The sequence below is a fragment of the Quercus lobata genome, chromosome 11 (assembly GCF_001633185.2).
Source record: "Quercus lobata isolate SW786 chromosome 11, ValleyOak3.0 Primary Assembly, whole genome shotgun sequence".
Taxonomy (NCBI): Eukaryota; Viridiplantae; Streptophyta; class Magnoliopsida; order Fagales; family Fagaceae; genus Quercus; species Quercus lobata.
Genome location: NC_044914.1, coordinates 29,929,473 through 29,947,336, shown reverse-complemented (window position 1 = coordinate 29,947,336; position 17,864 = coordinate 29,929,473). Strand labels below are relative to the sequence as shown.

Sequence of the window (17,864 nt, the reverse complement as noted above, 5' to 3'; positions counted from 1 at the left end):
CAACATATCCAATCAAGCATGAGTCATTCTCAAGAGACTAAGTGCATGTGTACAATATATCAAAGCTATGCTACTCAACCATAAGGTGTGCATGACCTTTCTAAGCAAGCTTTTTCTCAACATACTCAAATGGTCACGGTCATACAAGAGTTGTTTTCGCAACAAAAACATGCTCATAGACTATTGAAGAAAGGTACAAACTCATTTTCAAGGTACAAAATGCAAACTATTCACATCCTTGAGGTACAAATCATTCTTTTCATTCCAAAATTCAAAATTACTTGATGAGACATCACATATGTGTTTCTTTGTACAAAATACAAATTGTATCTACTAACCATGACAGCACAAGCTCAAATTTTCAACAAATACCAGTACATAGAAATTGCTCTACACAAATAAGTGGGCTGTCCACAAAAGCGAAATATAAGAGAATATGTTTCCAAGGTAGCAGCCTTTATTACACATTACAACCAACTCGAGTTCCCAAGATTTCATAAAATTTAAGAAACAAAAGAAAAATAAAAAAAAGGGGGACTCGAAGAAGATCAAGTCTTTCAAAAATATCCAAAACTATTGCATTTGAAATACTCATTTGCAATTGATCTCTCTCGGAATTCAAGCTCCAAGGTTTTTTTTTTTTTTTTTTTTTTTTAATATCTAACCAAATAAGCTGATTGTCAAAAAATGCAATTTGAACTTTAAGGCCTCACTTGATCCATATATTGACAAGGCAATGATAGCGTCTTCTCAAGCTATCATGGTCTATTTTGCCCTATCAAGGCCCAAGACAAAAGAGCTATTATGGATGGGAATACCATGATAAAAAATATGCACACTATATGGAATCACTAATCTTGGCTTCGCCAACACTTTCCTCATCATTACAACAAGTATGAAGCAACAACAACTTGTGGCTCTGCATTTTTAGTCGCATTTGCCATAAGAGCACAATATTAGGGGCTTCCAGCACATACAGCAGCTATGTCACACCCTTATACTACGTCACCAAGTGATATCTTCACTATATTCCATCTCAAATGCGCTATCCTAATTCGACCAGCAATATCACTAATCGCTCATGGTTACAGCTTCATCGACGCAAATCTTGGCAAACACAATCTCACCAAATTGACTAGCAATCAAGCAACTCAATTATTGAAGCATCCCTAATGTGATCCAATTTGTATAGAGGTTCAAGATAGCCTCTCATTCATCATCATTTTCTCTTATAGACCCAAGTCAAAATTACAGTCAATTATCTACTTATTCTGCTTCCAACACGATGACCAACTCAAAGTCAAGTATAGTCACATTGCAAACTAATTTCTATGCCTTGCGACTATCAGAATCAATGGGAATTAGCTTCAACATTAGCTTTCGGCTTCAATTAGAACAAATTAGCTCACCAAGATTTGCGTCACATCCAATTTATCAAACTTGTGCAAAAACCTTGTCGTTGCATTCAATGTCATTCTCCTACAACAAAACCTTACCCCTTAGTGACAAAGGTTCTTTTCTCTTTGCTGACTGCACTGCTTCACCAACATCAGTACCAACAAGCCAATGGCTATGGATAGCAAGCTACAACAAATCTTTGTTGACATCACTGACGGAGCTTTTCACTCTTCACCAACAAAGATCTCCTCCATCTCACCGCCACCATCTCACTGCTCGCATTCAACAATAGCAGTGGAGGATAGATGTTCCTCTCTAGAGAAAGAACCTTACGGGTCCTCTCTAGCCATAAAGCCCCCAATCTCAAATCTCTCTTCTCTTCCTAAAGAGTTCAGAAAGGAAAGAGATGATATTATGTGAAAGGTGACATGCCAGTGGAGAAGAAGAAAAGGCCACCAAAGGAAGCAAAAAAAAAAAAAAAGTGGCGTGAGACATTGGTAAATCTTAAAAAAGAAAAAAGAAAAAAAAAACGACATATCTGATCACTGATGAAGAAACAAAAGCCAACTGAAGCACGAAGGAAGCGAACAAGGGAGAAAGATGGAAAAAATTGCTGAATAGACTGTTTCTAGCAAAATATTAGGCACATGGAATGCGTTCAAACTTATTTAGCAAGTTGGACTCTTTTTGAAAGTCAAGTTTGGCAAACTCGACTTTGGGCTGGAAAGCAAACACTATAGTGGCGTTTTTTTAGTGCCTATTGCAGCATTTATATAAAACACCATTAATAAAAACGCCACTATAGTGTTTGCTTTCCAGCCCAAAGTTGAGTTTGTCAAACTCAACTTTCAAAAAGAGTCTAACTAACTAAATAAATTTGAACGCATTCCATACGCCTAATATTTTGCTGGAAATAGTCTGTTCAGCAATTTTTGCCGAGAAAGACTTTATATAGTACAAGGCAAAAGTGACGTGGTGTATTTAAAGCCATGTACAATTTGAGTGGAGGAAATCTAATGCTACTTGTAGGTGAGTAGAGGAAGCAAGTTGCAAATTTCAAAGACTATTATATCACAAGAAAGCTACAGCAAGGTTTTCAGACTCAGACCGGTTATTAAACAGTAAAAGAGAGAGGTTCAAGATTTTTGAGATCGAATCGAGGTCGAACCGGAATCGAATCGTGATGACGTCATAATTAATTTAATAATTATTTAGTAAATAAATAAATATTTTAAATTAGAAATAATAGAAAATTTGACTAAAATAAGAAAATATTTAGGTATCAAAAACGTAATTTTATAAAAATAAATTATATATATTTTTATGAAACCTACGTCTAAATTAAGCCCATGCCTTAGGCACAAATTAAACCAAGCCCATTTGAATGGTCAACTTTCCAATGAAATTTAAAAGTAGAAAACAAAAAAGATAAAGGACTTAAAAAGAAGAAGCTAGAAGTCTACTCATTAAATAATAGCCACTCATTAAATAATAGCCTTAATACAAAACAAAGCCCAAGAATAAAGTGGTTAGCCAGTAAGTAGATGACAGCCAAGCATTATTACTTCACCATCTCCATCGTCTGCAAAGCAACTCCAGAGTTCTTAGTCCAGACACAGAAATTGAAATGGCAAAAAGGCATAAAAAACGCAGAAAAATTAGAGTGAAAGCGCGAGTGAGACAAAAAAGAAGAAGAGAGGCGATGCGATCTAAAGGTCTAACAGCATCACATGGGTTTGAAGCATCAACAATGGTGGTAAGTTCCAAAAATAAAATTCAAACCTAAACCGCAAGAACCATCAACAGTTTTCAAACCCGGGAGGTTTGACCGTGGTTTGCACAGTTCACTGCTTTTTTTGTATAGGCTGGTTCTTGAGAGTTAAAAACTAGTATTGATGAACGGTTTTCGATTAATTCGGTTGAACCGTACTGTTCGGTCCGGGTTTCACAACCTTGAGCTACAGGAAGGCTAAGCAAATTTGAAAATTCAAAGGTCACGTATGTTCTACTGGAGCAAGTGGAGTGAAATTAAAAAGCCATTCTAATGGAGCATCTTATACAACCGAAGGCCCATGGTGTTGACCTAAGTTAATGCTTACTAACAATAGCCAACTTTACTCCTTTGGAAAATATTGAAGGACTCCAGGCATGCATCAGACCAGGTACTCAATTTTGTTTTACAATTAGCCTATAGGGCCCAACACCAAAATTCATACAACTAAGTATGGACTCAAGCAAACAGGCATAACAACAATGTTGCTACACTGTGACGTGTTAGGCAAACATAAAATTTTTACAAGCGGATTTCTTCAACCAGTGATAAGTGGGCTCCATGACCTATGATATTTATACAAACAGACTTCATCGACCCATATCTTCTCAACAAAAAATAAAACATTTGGGTAAACTAGTTCTTAAACTTGCAACATCTACAAGTAATGGGAAACATCAACTACTCACACGATGTAGCAAGTGCCACGCGTGCTCAGGGGGCTAATGTTAATACTCATTTTCACGACACATTTCATACAAGCCCAATTCAACCAAGCTCGACTTCCTTGTGGGCTCAATTCATATATTATATTTTATTTTATTCTTTTAAGCATGACCCAAGCCCATGCGACTTATGGGGGAAATTGAGGAAGTATGGTTTGGAGGGTATGGATCGGTTCTTTTCGGACATTTTGCATGAGCCCAACACATGCGTGTTACCAAGTGGGTAAGGGACATTGGTAGCACCTCAGGCTCATGGAGGAGGTCTTGTACCCGAAATTTCCACTTCAAAAAAGCTTTTACATTTTGGCTGATTGTGGCCCAAAATTTTTGCCTGAACCCTTTTTTCCTTTAAAAATGGTTGGCTCTCATTGGCCAACTTTAGTTGCTAGCTCTCATTCAGGTGAGCCTCCCAATGGTCTAAAACAATTGAAAAAAGGGGGAGCCAATGAGGGTTTAGTCAAGCATTTCCCAAATCTCCAAACTCTTCCCTAAATAAAAGCAACCCAAGCCAAAACACCAAATTAGTGTCATGGGGGATAAAAGCCTCTTCTACTACCAAAAATCCAGTCATTAGCAACACTCTAAACTCTATATGAAACTCTTTCTTCAGTTTAAAAATGAACCAACTACGTTTTTCCCTCACAAAGCTGAAACTTGAGACCGAAAGCTCATTTAACCAGCTAACATTCTCACAACTCTAAAGCTTAATGGTGGAAATATGGGTATAGAGGAACCTTCCCTCTTTTCATCACAAGCTCTCTCAATTTCCTCTTCTTGATAACTGTGAGTCAAAGTGTTGGACCTGTGTACTTTTTCTACATTTTCTTGTATTTCAGTTATAGCATTTTCATTTTTCTCTTGTTAAAGCATCATTAGCCTTTTGTTCATTATACATTTGGAATTTTGGACTTGATTCTCTACAAATAAACATTTCTAAAAAACCCAAGGGAATATTTGGGCTAATCTTGCATTTTGGCTATTGTCGCAAAAACTATATCGATAATAGTTAACGGAAAATATTTTATAAATTTGACTATATTTTACTTGCAAAAAAACACTTGAAAATAGAAAAACATTTTCCAAAAAATATTTTACTTCAAAATAAATGGAGCGATAAATGATAATACAGAAAAGTTGGTCTTTGGCTTTGCATTTTTAAGAAAATTGTCTTTTTAAAACTAGACAAAAAGTGTGTGGGGACCGGCCCAAAATAACAAGTTGGCTGGGCCTTGGGCCCGTCCGAGGACCATTCTGTCCGAGGAGACGTCGCAGCCCATAATCCCTGCCCAAGCCAACTGGGGCGAAGAAAACACGTCCGAGGAGTAATTCCTCCTCGGACATTCCAAAGTCCAGGTCAGTGATGCATCCCAGTTACTGTAGCCCTCATTCCAAACACGTAAAAAGAAAGGAGACTCAAAATATCCCAACAAAGGCTGTCACCACCACATTAAATGCACTACAACTACTCTCTTGGCCGCATTAATAAAGAGAAGACCTCTGAACAGTGTTACCTTGGCCACTGCAACTCACAAAGAACTGGTAAGGGCATCTGATGGGACAGGTGCTCAAGTGGGGGTTTCGATGATCAACAAGTGTAGGGCCCAGATGATAAAAGAGGGCCTATATAATATGTAAGAGTCCCTCAGAAGGGGGGGACGAAAAAAGAGAGGAGGAAAAAAGATCCCACAAAAAGAAGAGTGGGAAGAATGTGATGCTCCTCGGACTAAGTCCGAGGACTCAAACCCTCCGAGCTACACCGATGTGAAGCCTAGCTATTCTGACCAAACTTACCTTCGTATGAGCTTCCATGGAAATCACGACTAAACCGCCGTCCAACGACCAAAGTCCAGCCTTTCTAGCCCACTCTCTATGAATTATATTGTTCGGACCTTTTACACACGAGCCCAATGTCATTCTTGGGTCGCTGAATAATTGTGTCCCTACAAAGTGCATTTTCAAATTGAAGCTCATAGGGATTTTTTTTTTTTTTCCAAAAAATCAATTTTTAGTAAAACCGTTTTTCGTACCAAAGTTTCTCACAATAATAACACTTTTAAAAAATTTCACCAAGTGCTCTACCTTATTTTAAGAATCCACATTTTCAAAACACATTTTGAAATCATTTTGCATTGATTTCTTCAAAACACACATTTTTAAACTAATTCAAACAAAAACTTAAAGGTGAAAATACATTTTTGATCCCTACATTTTGAGCCGATTTTCATTTTGGTTTCAATTTTGATTTTGCCACTATTCCAGTCCCTAAAAATAGAAAATCAATTCAATTTTGGTCTTTAAAATATTATTAAAAAATCTATTTGACATTTTTTAAATGCTACATCAAATTTAAATTAATAAAAAAAATTAAAACAAAAGATTTACTTTTCCTCAATTTTAATTTTAATTAAAAAAATCAAAAACAAAAAAAAAAATTTACTTTTTTTTAGTTTTAAAGATTGAAGCTATCTAAATTTATAACTTTTAAAAATTTAATTAAAATAATTTAATTGAATTTTGTTATTCCTTCCCTTTTTTTTTTTTCCTAAAGAACATATTCATGTTCTTTGTGTTTTTAGGAAATTAATTCATATTCATCTTTCCACAGAACTTGATTCATATTTTTAGCAAATTAGTCTTTATTTTCTTATCATTTTCTTGTACTTTCTTTATAACCAAATACATCAAAACAAAATATATTAATTAAATGTCTTTCTTGGGAGATTTTAGCATTTTACCCCTATTTTCTAAAATATTTGGCAATATGCTATTGTTTTGAAACTATATAGGTTCGTACCTCTGTTTTAAAACTCGATTTTCTTAAAATCGAGTTTCAATGAAAAACTCGATTGCTTTAAAATCGAGTTATGCCTAATCAAACTTAAAAAAATAAAAATTGCATGGAACTCAAGTTCATAGAGCTCAAGTTCCATTTAAATTGCATAAAACTTATAGAAACAAAAAATTACATGAAAACACCGCTATAGTGTTTTAAAACGCCACTATAGGACTCCTTGAACCTAGCATGGGGTGATCAAACTTATTAAAACAAAAAAATTGCATGAAAACGCCGCTATAGGGTTTTAAAACGCCACTATAAGACTCCCTAGACTTGGTATGGGGCGATCAAACTTATAAAAACAAAAAAATTGCATGAAAATGCCGCTATAGGTATGGAACTCGAGTTCCATGCAATTTTTTATTTTTATTTTTATTTTTTAGTTTGATCACACTATACTCGATTTTCTACCAATCGAGTTTTTTGAGAAACTTGATTTTAATAAAATCAAGTTTCAAAACAAGGGCATAAACGTATATTGCTTCAAAACGATGACATATTGCCAAATATTTTAAAAAATGGGGGCAAAAAGGCTAAAATCCCCGTCTTTCTTGTCTTTTCCTCCTCATAATCAATCTCCAACAAAACTCCAGCAAAGCACCAAACCCAAATCTCCAACAAAGAACTTCTTAGCCTTCAAACCCCCAAATCAAACAAACAAAACACAGCACCACCACCGAATCAAACAAAAACAAACAAACCCAAATCACCAACACAGCACCACCGAATCACCAAATCACACCTTAGCCTTTAAACCCCCAAATCAAACAAACAAAACACAGCACCACCACCAAATCAAACAAAAACAAACAAACACAAATCACCAACACAGCACCACCTGCGGAAAGCCAGATTGAAGGTAGAGAGAAGGAGGCCAAACCCACAAACTCAACTTTAGAAAATAAAATGAGATCGTCGGTGGTGCTTAGTGGCGGCTATGATGGTCAGATCAAGTTTAAGGTTTTGAGAAGAGATGAGATTTTAAGATTAGAGAGAGTTAGGGCTAGAAATGGTGGAGGCCAAGCTTGTGAGCTTGTGAGAGAGATGGTGGGCGGCGGCACATGGTGGAGAATAAGGCCGACTTGTGAGCTCCGGCCATGGAAATACGGTGAAGAGAGAGTATATTTTCAGCTTGATTAGAGAGACCAAAAGTGTATTGATTTGCGGTTGAGTAGCTACCTAGATTGAAGATTCCGTCCATGGAGAGAGAGAGAGTATAGAGATTTTCACTTATCTGATGAGTTTAAATAAAAAAGAATTTAAACTAATTTTTTTTAAGACCAATTATTGTTTTATGGCTTTTAAAAAAAAATTTAATTCCGACAGGGCATTATTTAGACTCCGTTTGATAGAGTTGTTTAACAATTCTTTTTTAGTTTTTAAATAAAATTATATATTTTTTCACATATTTTTTCACCATACGTATTTTAAAAAATTACAAACAATATTACTCAAATTTCTTATCCAAATGGTCCATAAATGCCAAATGAATTTTTTTACTGATCTGGAAATGACATAGTGTGTGGCTAATGACATGTAGGATCAATTATTTATTTTTTAATTGCAAAGCTTGTTAACAGAGCATTTCATTTGCCGCATATGAGTTTTCTGTTGGTAGGAGCCAAAATAGAATTAATTTTCTATTTTTTGGCTGGAATAGTAGTAAGATCAAAATTGGGACCGGCCCAACATGTAGGATTAAAAGCTTATTTTCGCCAAACTTAAAAAACTATAAATGCACTTTGAGCTTCTCCGATGAGAAATCAGTCAATCCATCTTAACCAATATGCACTACATCATTTCCTCAGGTTCACCAGACAATAGATGACCACCAGTAACTGAGACTGCAAAGTGGTAGAAGGATTTGGCAGAAAAGCAAGATAAAAGAAGCTAGAGAATATGGACTGAGGAAGGTAGGAAGGATTGCCCTTCAAGAGGCTTTACGAGGAAGACTTGGAACGCCACTTTGGGCGAGTATTCATTCAATTGACCTACTGCTCGGTGAAGTTTTAACCTAATAACCATAGGAGTACAGTTTAAATTTAAGGGTATCTTGCATTGAGGTCTGTTTGTGCCATTTTGTGATCAAGGGAAACCATTTAGATCTCCAGTACACCATAAAGATGATCTTCTATGGGCAACATTCAAAAATTCATTACAAACCTTTACAGTGTACGTCTCTAAAAAGGCCTTTCATCCACTACTCTTCAACAAAATATTTAGCTCCCCCCACCCACACCACACCTAAAAAAAAAATAATAATTCTGTAACCCTTCCATATATCAGCTGCATTTCTGTAGACAATCAATTAAATATGGCAGACTTCAATTGAACTTTACGAGCAAAGCTCTATATTTGAATTGTAACATTTTTATTGTACAGCAGACAAAGCATATGTAGGCAAAAACATGTAGAAATTGTAACACTTATTTTACAGCATCCAAGCATATGTATGGTATTAACCCAGTACAGTAACATGTATAGTAAGTTGTCTCTGTAAAATTCATCCAGCATAAATACAGAACAGATCCTAGAAATCAAAAGGCCTCTTACAAAGATCCACAGCTGGCTCTTCACTACTCTAGTAAGCGCTTGTGCTTACACCAGGCGATAGCAATCACATATATGAAAATACTGCCAGTGCAACTGCCCCCAACAACCCATAGGAACCTTGACATCCCTAATTGAGTATTATTAAACATCTCGATATTGATATTCATGCCAAAAATACCAGCAACCACAACAAATGCACTCAAAATCATGGTTGCTGTTGTCAACATGACTCCCATTTGCAGGAGATGGTTCTGTTTGTCATCCAGCATTATGTTGATGTAGTCCTCTGTATCATCAACATACTCCCTAAGCTTCAAAGCCACAACCACCAAAAATGATCACATAAAATTAGAAAATCAAAAGCATGCTAAAATATCATGAAAGAGGTATCTTGTTTCTCATTAGTGGAGTTCAATGTCAAGATTCTAGATCTCTTTTTTCTTTTTCTTTTTTTGGGAGTTATCTCATTACAGAGTTTAACCTGGAAAGCACAAACACGACATTTTGACTGCCATGCCTGTCTAACACACATGGGACACAGCTGCATGTATGTCATAGCTGTTTTTTGTTTGTTAGTTAGTTTTTTTTTTTTTTTTTAATGAAGGGACACGGCTGGGACACACCTCATACAGAAATTTAAGAGAAATAAAATAATAATAATAAACCTCAAAAACTTTATCCCGATGTGCTGCATTTTGAGAGCAGAACTTGAAAACCAAAAAGCCAACCCCAAGCCCCCTAATCTGACCATTTTCTCTCACTCAATCTCTCTCCTTCTCTCACTCTCACTCTCTTGGGGTTATTGGCGAAAGCAAAGGGAAACGGTGGGATTATCGGCAAAAGCAAAGGGCAATGGCAGCAAGGGCAACGGCCGAGGTAAGTTCTCTCTCTCTTTCTTTGGCTCACTCTCTCTTTCTCTGTGTCACAGTGTTGCTCGATCTCTCTCTATTTTCCTTGCTTGAGTTCATAAGTTGCGCAGTTAGTTATTTCCTTGCTTAGCTCACTTTATTATCCATTATTACTCTTAAATTGATACACGTTTAACATTATATGAAAAATAAATGCTTAACAATATATAAAAAATAGAAATAAAATATATTTAATAATTAATATATATGTATCCCTACCGTAGTTATGTCCTAATTTTTTAAAAAATTACCGAGTCCCACCTGTGCCTATATTCGTGTCCATGCTTCATAGGGTTTAACAAACTCATCAAAATTTTAAGTGGAGTCGGCATAGTTTTTTTATTTTTTAGGATAGAATTTCAACTTATGACATCCGATTCTGATGATTGCACTCTTTATTATCAAACCAAAACACTAATCGGTTTTTAGTGTAGGCAGGGATTTAACCCTAAATCTTTTATTCAACTATCAAAGACTTTACCAATTAAACAAAGGAAGACTGAGAGTTGTACAAGGTATAATACATGACATATTATTATTAATGATTTTGTAAACAAAACAATAAATATGGAAACCACTGTTCTAATGTGTGTATAGATAAATGCACAAATAGAACTTACAAACCAAAAGAATAGAGATAAAAAGATTTTGACGCATAAAGTGGTGCTTTGAGACTTGAAGAATACAAATAGAAAATTTTGAATATGATGAAGGCTAGTTTTTGACACTATTTCCATAAGACAGATTTCATTCCTCATAGTGGTGCTTTGAGACTCTTGGACGCAAGTTCAAAACAAGTGCAAGTCAAATAGACACATTGTTCGGGACAGGCCCAGCCCACTCACACTCAAGCCCAACCCAACCTAGCCCAGCTTGTTTCCTGGAAAGCACGGGTAGGCCGATTAGGTCGGCACACCAGAGCCCGATACACACGGATGCGTCGTGTGGCTGTGGACACAGCTACACGCGTGTCCGTGACCCTTTTTTTTTTTTTTTTTTTTTTCATTTTCCGATACGGTCTGACTCTGTCCAATTCGGTCTGAAATGGGCTGAAACAGGCCCCGAATCAGTCCGATATGGGCTGAAATAAGTGTTTAAAAAAAAATGTAAAATATTTTGTCAAAACACACCGTTTTGACATCCTAATTTAAAGAAAAAACCCTAAACTCATCTCAAACTCTCACACACTCTAACCCACGGCTCTCCCTCAGACTCCCTCCATCTCTCCTTTGCCTAACTGACCCAAGCTCACTCTCCCAGCTCTTCATAAAATCCTAAACCTCAGTCTCAATCTCTCCATCTCTCAGCAAGAGAAACACTGCTTCCCTTTATGTATTCAGTATTTACTTTATTATCTACTATTGCTCTTAAATTGGTATATGTTTTCCATTTTATATGAAAAAATATGCTTAACAATATATAGAAAATATAAATAAAAATATATTTAATAATTTATTAATAAATATCCCGCTGCACTCGTACCCTACTTTTTCAAAAATTGCTGAGTCGCCACAACGCACCACACCCGCACCCAAACCCGAATTCGCACCCATGCTTCCTAGCTTGTTTCAGTGAGGGTGAGCAGGCAACGTGCATGTGGTGGAGGCCCACTTCACTAGGTCCTCCCCACTCCACAAAAGTGGGGTGTCATTTGGGGACCAACCCAATAGTCAAACCATTCTATATAACCCAAATTGTCTCTTTCCTTTTCCTTTCCTATGTGGGATTCAAGCATTTTCACTACTTTCACCCATGTTTAAGAAGGCACTTTAGGAGTCAATGTCTCATTTACTCCTAAATGGTTTGGAATAGAAAGCCGCAACTCAAACCAGCCTCAAAGAACGTTGGGGCTCACTTTAATTTTGGCTCAAAAATGGCAACTCAACCACTTGAAAAAACACAAATTTCTAATAATACACGAGTTCATTTCCTACCAAAACAGAACTGTGATGAGCAACAAAATGTGAAACTTATCTGCCTTTACCAATTAAAATCTTGAAGGGAGTACAACTTGATTTAGACATCTAAAATATACTGCAACTTCAATAACGTGTCCAAAAGAACATTCACCCCATGGAATTTAGGAACTGCATGCCTTGGATTTGAGGCAACAAGGACCAAAGGAAAATATTTTCTGGATTATCTAACTACTAGTAGACAAGTTAGTTTTCTAACATCTCCACAAAAGGAATATTTATTGAGAAACAGAACTAGAAGGTTTTTTTAACTTCTCCACAAAAGTATTTGTAGAGCAACAGAGAGAGAGAGAGTGTGTAATTTATGATAACCCTCATTAGGACTTTGACTTTATCAGCACTGTCAGAGAGAATAAAATAGGTCTACTTTCAACAAGCCAAACCCAACAAGCCTTTTAGAGAAAGAGCACGTCTTCTGTTCACAAGCGGAGACAAAAGGTCATAGGTAGAGAAAGTCCTTGATGGTGGATCTAAAACTAGATGGAAAAGCTCTTGCATTAGAAAATGACCAACTGCTTTGGCGATCAGAATCATGATGATTGTTATTATCAGACAAAGTCATTAATTGCTGAATTATGTTGTAAAGTGGAACCAACTTACCAAAAAAGAGTTGTTAAGTGAAACTGATATATTTCATGAGGTATACATCAACTAGGAGGACTACCTTAATCACTTTCTAGTTCCCACATCATAAGGCTTGAGTGAAACAAGTTAAAACAATTTCTCTTTGGGTAGGAGAACATTTTTTTTCCCCAAAATATGTTCCATCTATGTTGGTATTTTAATTGGTATGATAAAAATACACAACCAGTAGATTTTGAACTCAACCTCACCCCCATCCTACTCCTATGGGAGGATGAAGTGCCATTTAAACTATTACTCACTGGCTATGCTGGTATTTGGGTATGGTTTAGGGGCTAGTCTGTCTACAATTTGAAAAGCATACATCATGTGAAGTGTCAACCTATGTATGGCTGGGTGAAGGTACAGGTGACGCACAGTGACTCAGTGAGAAAATAGAGAAAGTTTGTAGATGTAGTCCCATACCGTGGATAGTTTGTTTAGTGTACCATCAATTTGCACAAAATATGCCTCCAACAGCATTTCAAGCTCCTCCACATCCAGGTGCTTGCCTGTAACACTGTGAGTAGTACTAGTATGGATCCCATGGCTGTCCCTACTAAGTGCTTTAGACACACCATATGGTTGCTCCAGGGAATTGTTGATGTTTTGAAGTTCACTTTTGTAACTAGCAGAACCCCCGCCAGCTTCTGCTGAGATTTCAGCAGGTATTCTAATAACAAGAAGATGATGGGCCATGTTCAGCATGTTAGATAGTAATCAAATAATTAAAACTAGGGACACCTATGATTAAAATGATACTGAGATTAGTACGTGCCTATCATCCATGTCTAATCCAAGAACTTCATCATCCATGTTGTCATTCTCACTTAGAGTGGAAGCAGATGAATTTTCAAGGTTTTGTTGGAGCAACTTCTCCGTAAGATACAGCTCGGCCATATCTTCATCATCATCCAGCAAGTGTTCTAGTTCATCCCTAACCTGGAAATGAGCATGCATGCACCATAAATCAAAAGTCTGTAAAGTGAACTAGTTCACCTATAAAACAAGATTTCGACTAAATGGCATGGTTCAATTGAATGATGCTATACCAATTATAGATATGCAAACACAGGTTCATAAAATCATTCCAGCCTATTACACCATCTGAGTTATAATAGATATGCCTAATAATTCAGAAATCACAATCTTAAAGCCACTACCTTTTGAACACGTCCAGTTATTGCAACCAAACGACTTTTAATTTGCCGGACACGCTCCAAATTAAGCGTACTAATCTTTGAAGTCAGCTTGTCTAAGGCTGGATGAGCCTCCAGCTCCAATGTCTTTGCCTGATTTTGAAACAGATACAATAAGAAATGAGAAGATAGTAAACAAACAAGAACTGAACAGAACAGAACAACAACAAAATAGAATAAAACACCATCAAACTAGAAAGAAATAATGTTTACTTCATTTTCTAAGCAACTGCAAGCAGCCTCAAGGCATGCTTCCAATGCAACAAACTCAAATGGAAGAACTTTCATTCCATCTTGATTGTCAAGGCCTTGTTTCCCCTCTGCCTTGCCTTCCTCATCCTGATCCTGAAACTGTGGAAACCCTTGAGATAAATTTACAGGACTACCGGCTCTTGATTGTGGCTCTCCCAAGTCATACAAATTTGACCAGTTTGAATCATCACCATTGCCCTCCTATACACAACATAAAACACCAAACCACAAACATACATACTTAAAACAAATTGATAAATACAAGGAAAACAACGTCACTACAACCAATAATACTAATAATTATAATAATAATAAAAAAAATGTACTCTTTGGATTCCAAAAAAGTTTAATTGGACTGGAAATTAGATTCTTATAATTCAATAAATTGGGGTTCATTATTGAAACAAAACAACACAAAATGAAAAAACCCATTACTCAAAAATCAAAACATTGAAAAAAGAGAGAGAAAATTGATGAGACCTGAGCAGTGGTGGCGTGGTGATGACGCAAAATCCTTCTCTGAAGCTCTTCAACAAAAGGGGTGACAGATGGGTCACGAGAATTAAGCAAGAGAACCTCTTGGGCTGTGATGATAGCCTTGATGTGCTCCAGATTGATCACAATTGCTCGCTCTCGACCCAACACGGTTGACGGGTACGAGAGAAGCGGGTCCAAGATCCGAAGGTCACGGGCGGGCAGACCCGTTCGTCTCATGATAGCATGTTTACCAGCCTCAATCACCTCCGCTTGGCCCGTGGAGTCCACCACCATCCAAGCTCTCACCCCCGTGGCCTTCTTCCGGTGAGGGGCGGAGATGGGTCGGGCCGTGTCTGGATCTTCATCGGTTATGGATAGACCCGGTTTGGGTGGTGGGTTATTCGGAACATGACCACCTCCCCTCATAGTTTTGGTTTTTCACAGAAACACAAACACACGAACAAAACTGTATTTGTCGTTTTTTTTTTTTTTTTGGGTCAGTTGGGAGCGGCAGTGTTTATTAGAGTGGGTAACCCGTACGGCCGTACTAGTTGTATCTTTTTTTAATCAGGGATGGCAATTTTTTTCGCCCCGCTTAACCTGCTCTTTCTCGATTCATCCTGTGCGGGTTTTTCCTGCTCCATAAAAATGATGGGACGAAGATGAGGCAAGATTTTAGTCCCACACCACGGGGTGAGACGGGGATGGATTTAGACATTTTAGACCCGACTTGCCTCGCTCCTCCCCGTCCCTGCCCCGCCCCGTCTCGTGTTGATAAGGGTTATAATTGTAAATTTTTTATACCTAAAACTCTACTATTTAAACAAACATATCAATATTAACTTATTTTATTATACCTAATGTGGTTTTCTGCATTTATTTTGTTATGTGTTATACTATGAGATTTTTTTTATGATTGTCTTGTTAAAACTTAGATATATTATTCAATTTTTTCTAAAAATTGATTTGATTTGATAGGATAAATTTAGTTGTAATTTCAAATATACATTTATCAATGAAATAGGTTTCATTAAAAAAATTGTACTAGTTGTAGGACAAATTAACAAAAAGTATAGTTTTACGGGGTGGGGCGGGGTTTCATGGGGCCCCAAGGGGCGGGGCGGAGCAGGGCGAGACGGGGATGGGGCAAGACAAAACCATATGGGATGGGGACAAAGACCCCATCCTTCAGCCTTGCCTCGCCCCATCGCCATCCTTGTTTTTGATAAGTACTTGGGCTGAAACACCACTGAATATGTAGGCTACTGTGACTTGGGAAAGTAAAAACTTAGAGAAAATCTATATATACCAAAAAAAAACTATAAATAATTCAACAAAAAAATAACGTTAGTAGTGGATTTGGATTCGGTAAAAGCTTATTAACTTAATTAGTGTGAAATTTTTTGTCAAATTTTGTGCATATAACATTATCCAAAAACATAAAACTAGTTTTCACTACATCGCAAGGTTTTGTTTTATACTTTACTGAAAGTTCAAATAGTGTGTAAAACACTAATGAATGTTTAGACCCCTAATTTTAAATTTATTAAACACAAGCTTATTCCCAAACAATAGATGTATGGAATAATAGGTACAAGCAAAAACCCAAACAAATAAACAACTCTACACCATAATTAATCACAACACAATAGCAATTAAAGGTAGAGGGTAAGGGTTAGAGAGATACAAACACAAGGATAACACTGGTACGTGTTATCAAAGAGGAAACCGAAGAATTCAGTGAGAAACCTCTCTGACGCCCTCTAAACGGTAAAAATGATCCACTAAAGAATAAAGTTGGGATACACGAATAGTTACAGGCCCTCCAAGCTTAATCTACCTAATACACCTAAGCCCTCCAAACTTTTTACTCCAACAAGTTTAAGCCTAACCATGTCTTCTTTAGCTTTCCAAATCCCACAATAAGCCCATTGCATCAACCAAGTAAATTGATCATCTCTAAACTGCTTCCCAAGTACCAAAATACCTCCTCACTGATATGGGTATGATAAGATAAGGATTTGGCTAATAAACCTTTCAAGGGTATGTCAATGAAGAGGGTGAGAGTAGACGAATTTGGAGAATTAAATGTCTAAGACTGTGGATAAGTCAATCTTGATTTTCTCTAGGGTTTCTCTCTCAAAATTCTCTCTAGAAACTCTCTACATTTCGTGGATATAAGGGTATTTATAGTAATGTATGTGAGGAATGTGAAATGTCATTTTTCTACAAAACAGGGCATTCTAGCGACTCACTCTCGCGATTGGAACGAGTCACGAGTTTGAATCACAAGTTAACTATCAGGCTAGACTGTACTCTTTTTCCTATAGTACTCCAGCTGTCGTGACCCTTCAGCTTCTTGCATGCTTCACACGTGTGGCATTTTGGCGAGTTGCTAGATGTGAGTCACTCACGACATCTAGTTGCGAGAATCCTCCAATGTACACACACTTGAATTTATTCACACTTTCTCACACACAACCCTTATATAATTCCCAACGAAGTATAGGGTATCTAAATACTAAAATACAAGCAAATTTGGCACATAATAAAGTCAACACATGATTGAATAAATTCAACCTTACATTTACAATTATGATACATTAATAAATTAGTCTTAATAACAAGTTCAAATGAAAATCAATAATAAGTTGTTAACTTAGCGGCTACAACATTTATTGTAAAAATTATTATATATATATATATATATATATATATAGGAGATTCTGGTACTTTACCCTTAATTTTTAAAAAAATTGGCAATATGCCCCTGTTTACAAACTATATAGGGGCGTGCCCCTGTTTCGATACTCGATTACTCTAAAATCGAGTTCAATTAAATACTCGATTCATAGAAAATCGAGTTATGCCCGATCAAACTTTAAAAAAAAAAAAAAAAAAAAAAATTTGCATGAAACTCGACTTTCAGGAAATCGAGTTCCATGCAAAAAAAAATTTATAAGTGTGATATTCAGGTAGTCCTATAGCGGCGTTTTTAATCCCTATAGTGACGTTTTAAAACCCTATAACGGCGTTTTCATGCAAATTTTTTTATGAGTTTGATTGCTCCCATAATGAGGGAGCCCTATAGTTGCGTTTTTAAGCCATATAGTGGCGTTTTTAAGCCATATAGTGACGTTTTAAAGCC

At 36.6% G+C, this 17,864-nt stretch overlaps 1 protein-coding gene across 2 annotated transcripts; it reads right to left on the bottom strand.

Annotated features, from left to right (window-relative positions):
* Nucleotides 1-9,053: 9,053 nt before the first annotated feature.
* LOC115968071 (magnesium transporter MRS2-3-like) lies at nt 9,054-15,215 on the bottom strand. Of its 2 annotated transcripts, none has more exons than XM_031087268.1 (6): nt 14,720-15,215; nt 14,201-14,440; nt 13,952-14,080; nt 13,567-13,730; nt 13,215-13,461; nt 9,054-9,594 (listed from the first exon to the last, which is right to left on the bottom strand). In XM_031087268.1, the coding sequence occupies exons 1-6, from the start codon at nt 15,140-15,142 to the stop codon at nt 9,307-9,309; spliced, it is 1,491 nt and encodes a 496-aa protein (XP_030943128.1). In that variant the 5' UTR covers nt 15,143-15,215; the 3' UTR covers nt 9,054-9,306. The 2 variants fall into 2 exon arrangements, with proteins under 2 accessions (XP_030943128.1, XP_030943129.1); XM_031087269.1 differs by having other exon boundaries at nt 9,495-9,589.
* Nucleotides 15,216-17,864: the final 2,649 nt, after the last annotated feature.

Coding starts and splice junctions, on each gene's coding strand:
- LOC115968071 (XM_031087268.1), bottom strand. CDS start 15,142: ATGAGGGGAGGTGGTCATGTTCCGAATAACCCACCACCCAAACCGGGT. Junction 14,441..14,719: donor ACCACGCCACCACTGCTCAG/GTCTCATCAATT, acceptor TGTTGTGTATAG/GAGGGCAATGGTGATGATTC. Junction 13,731..13,951: donor TAACTGGACGTGTTCAAAAG/GTAGTGGCTTTA, acceptor GCTCATTTCCAG/GTTAGGGATGAACTAGAACA.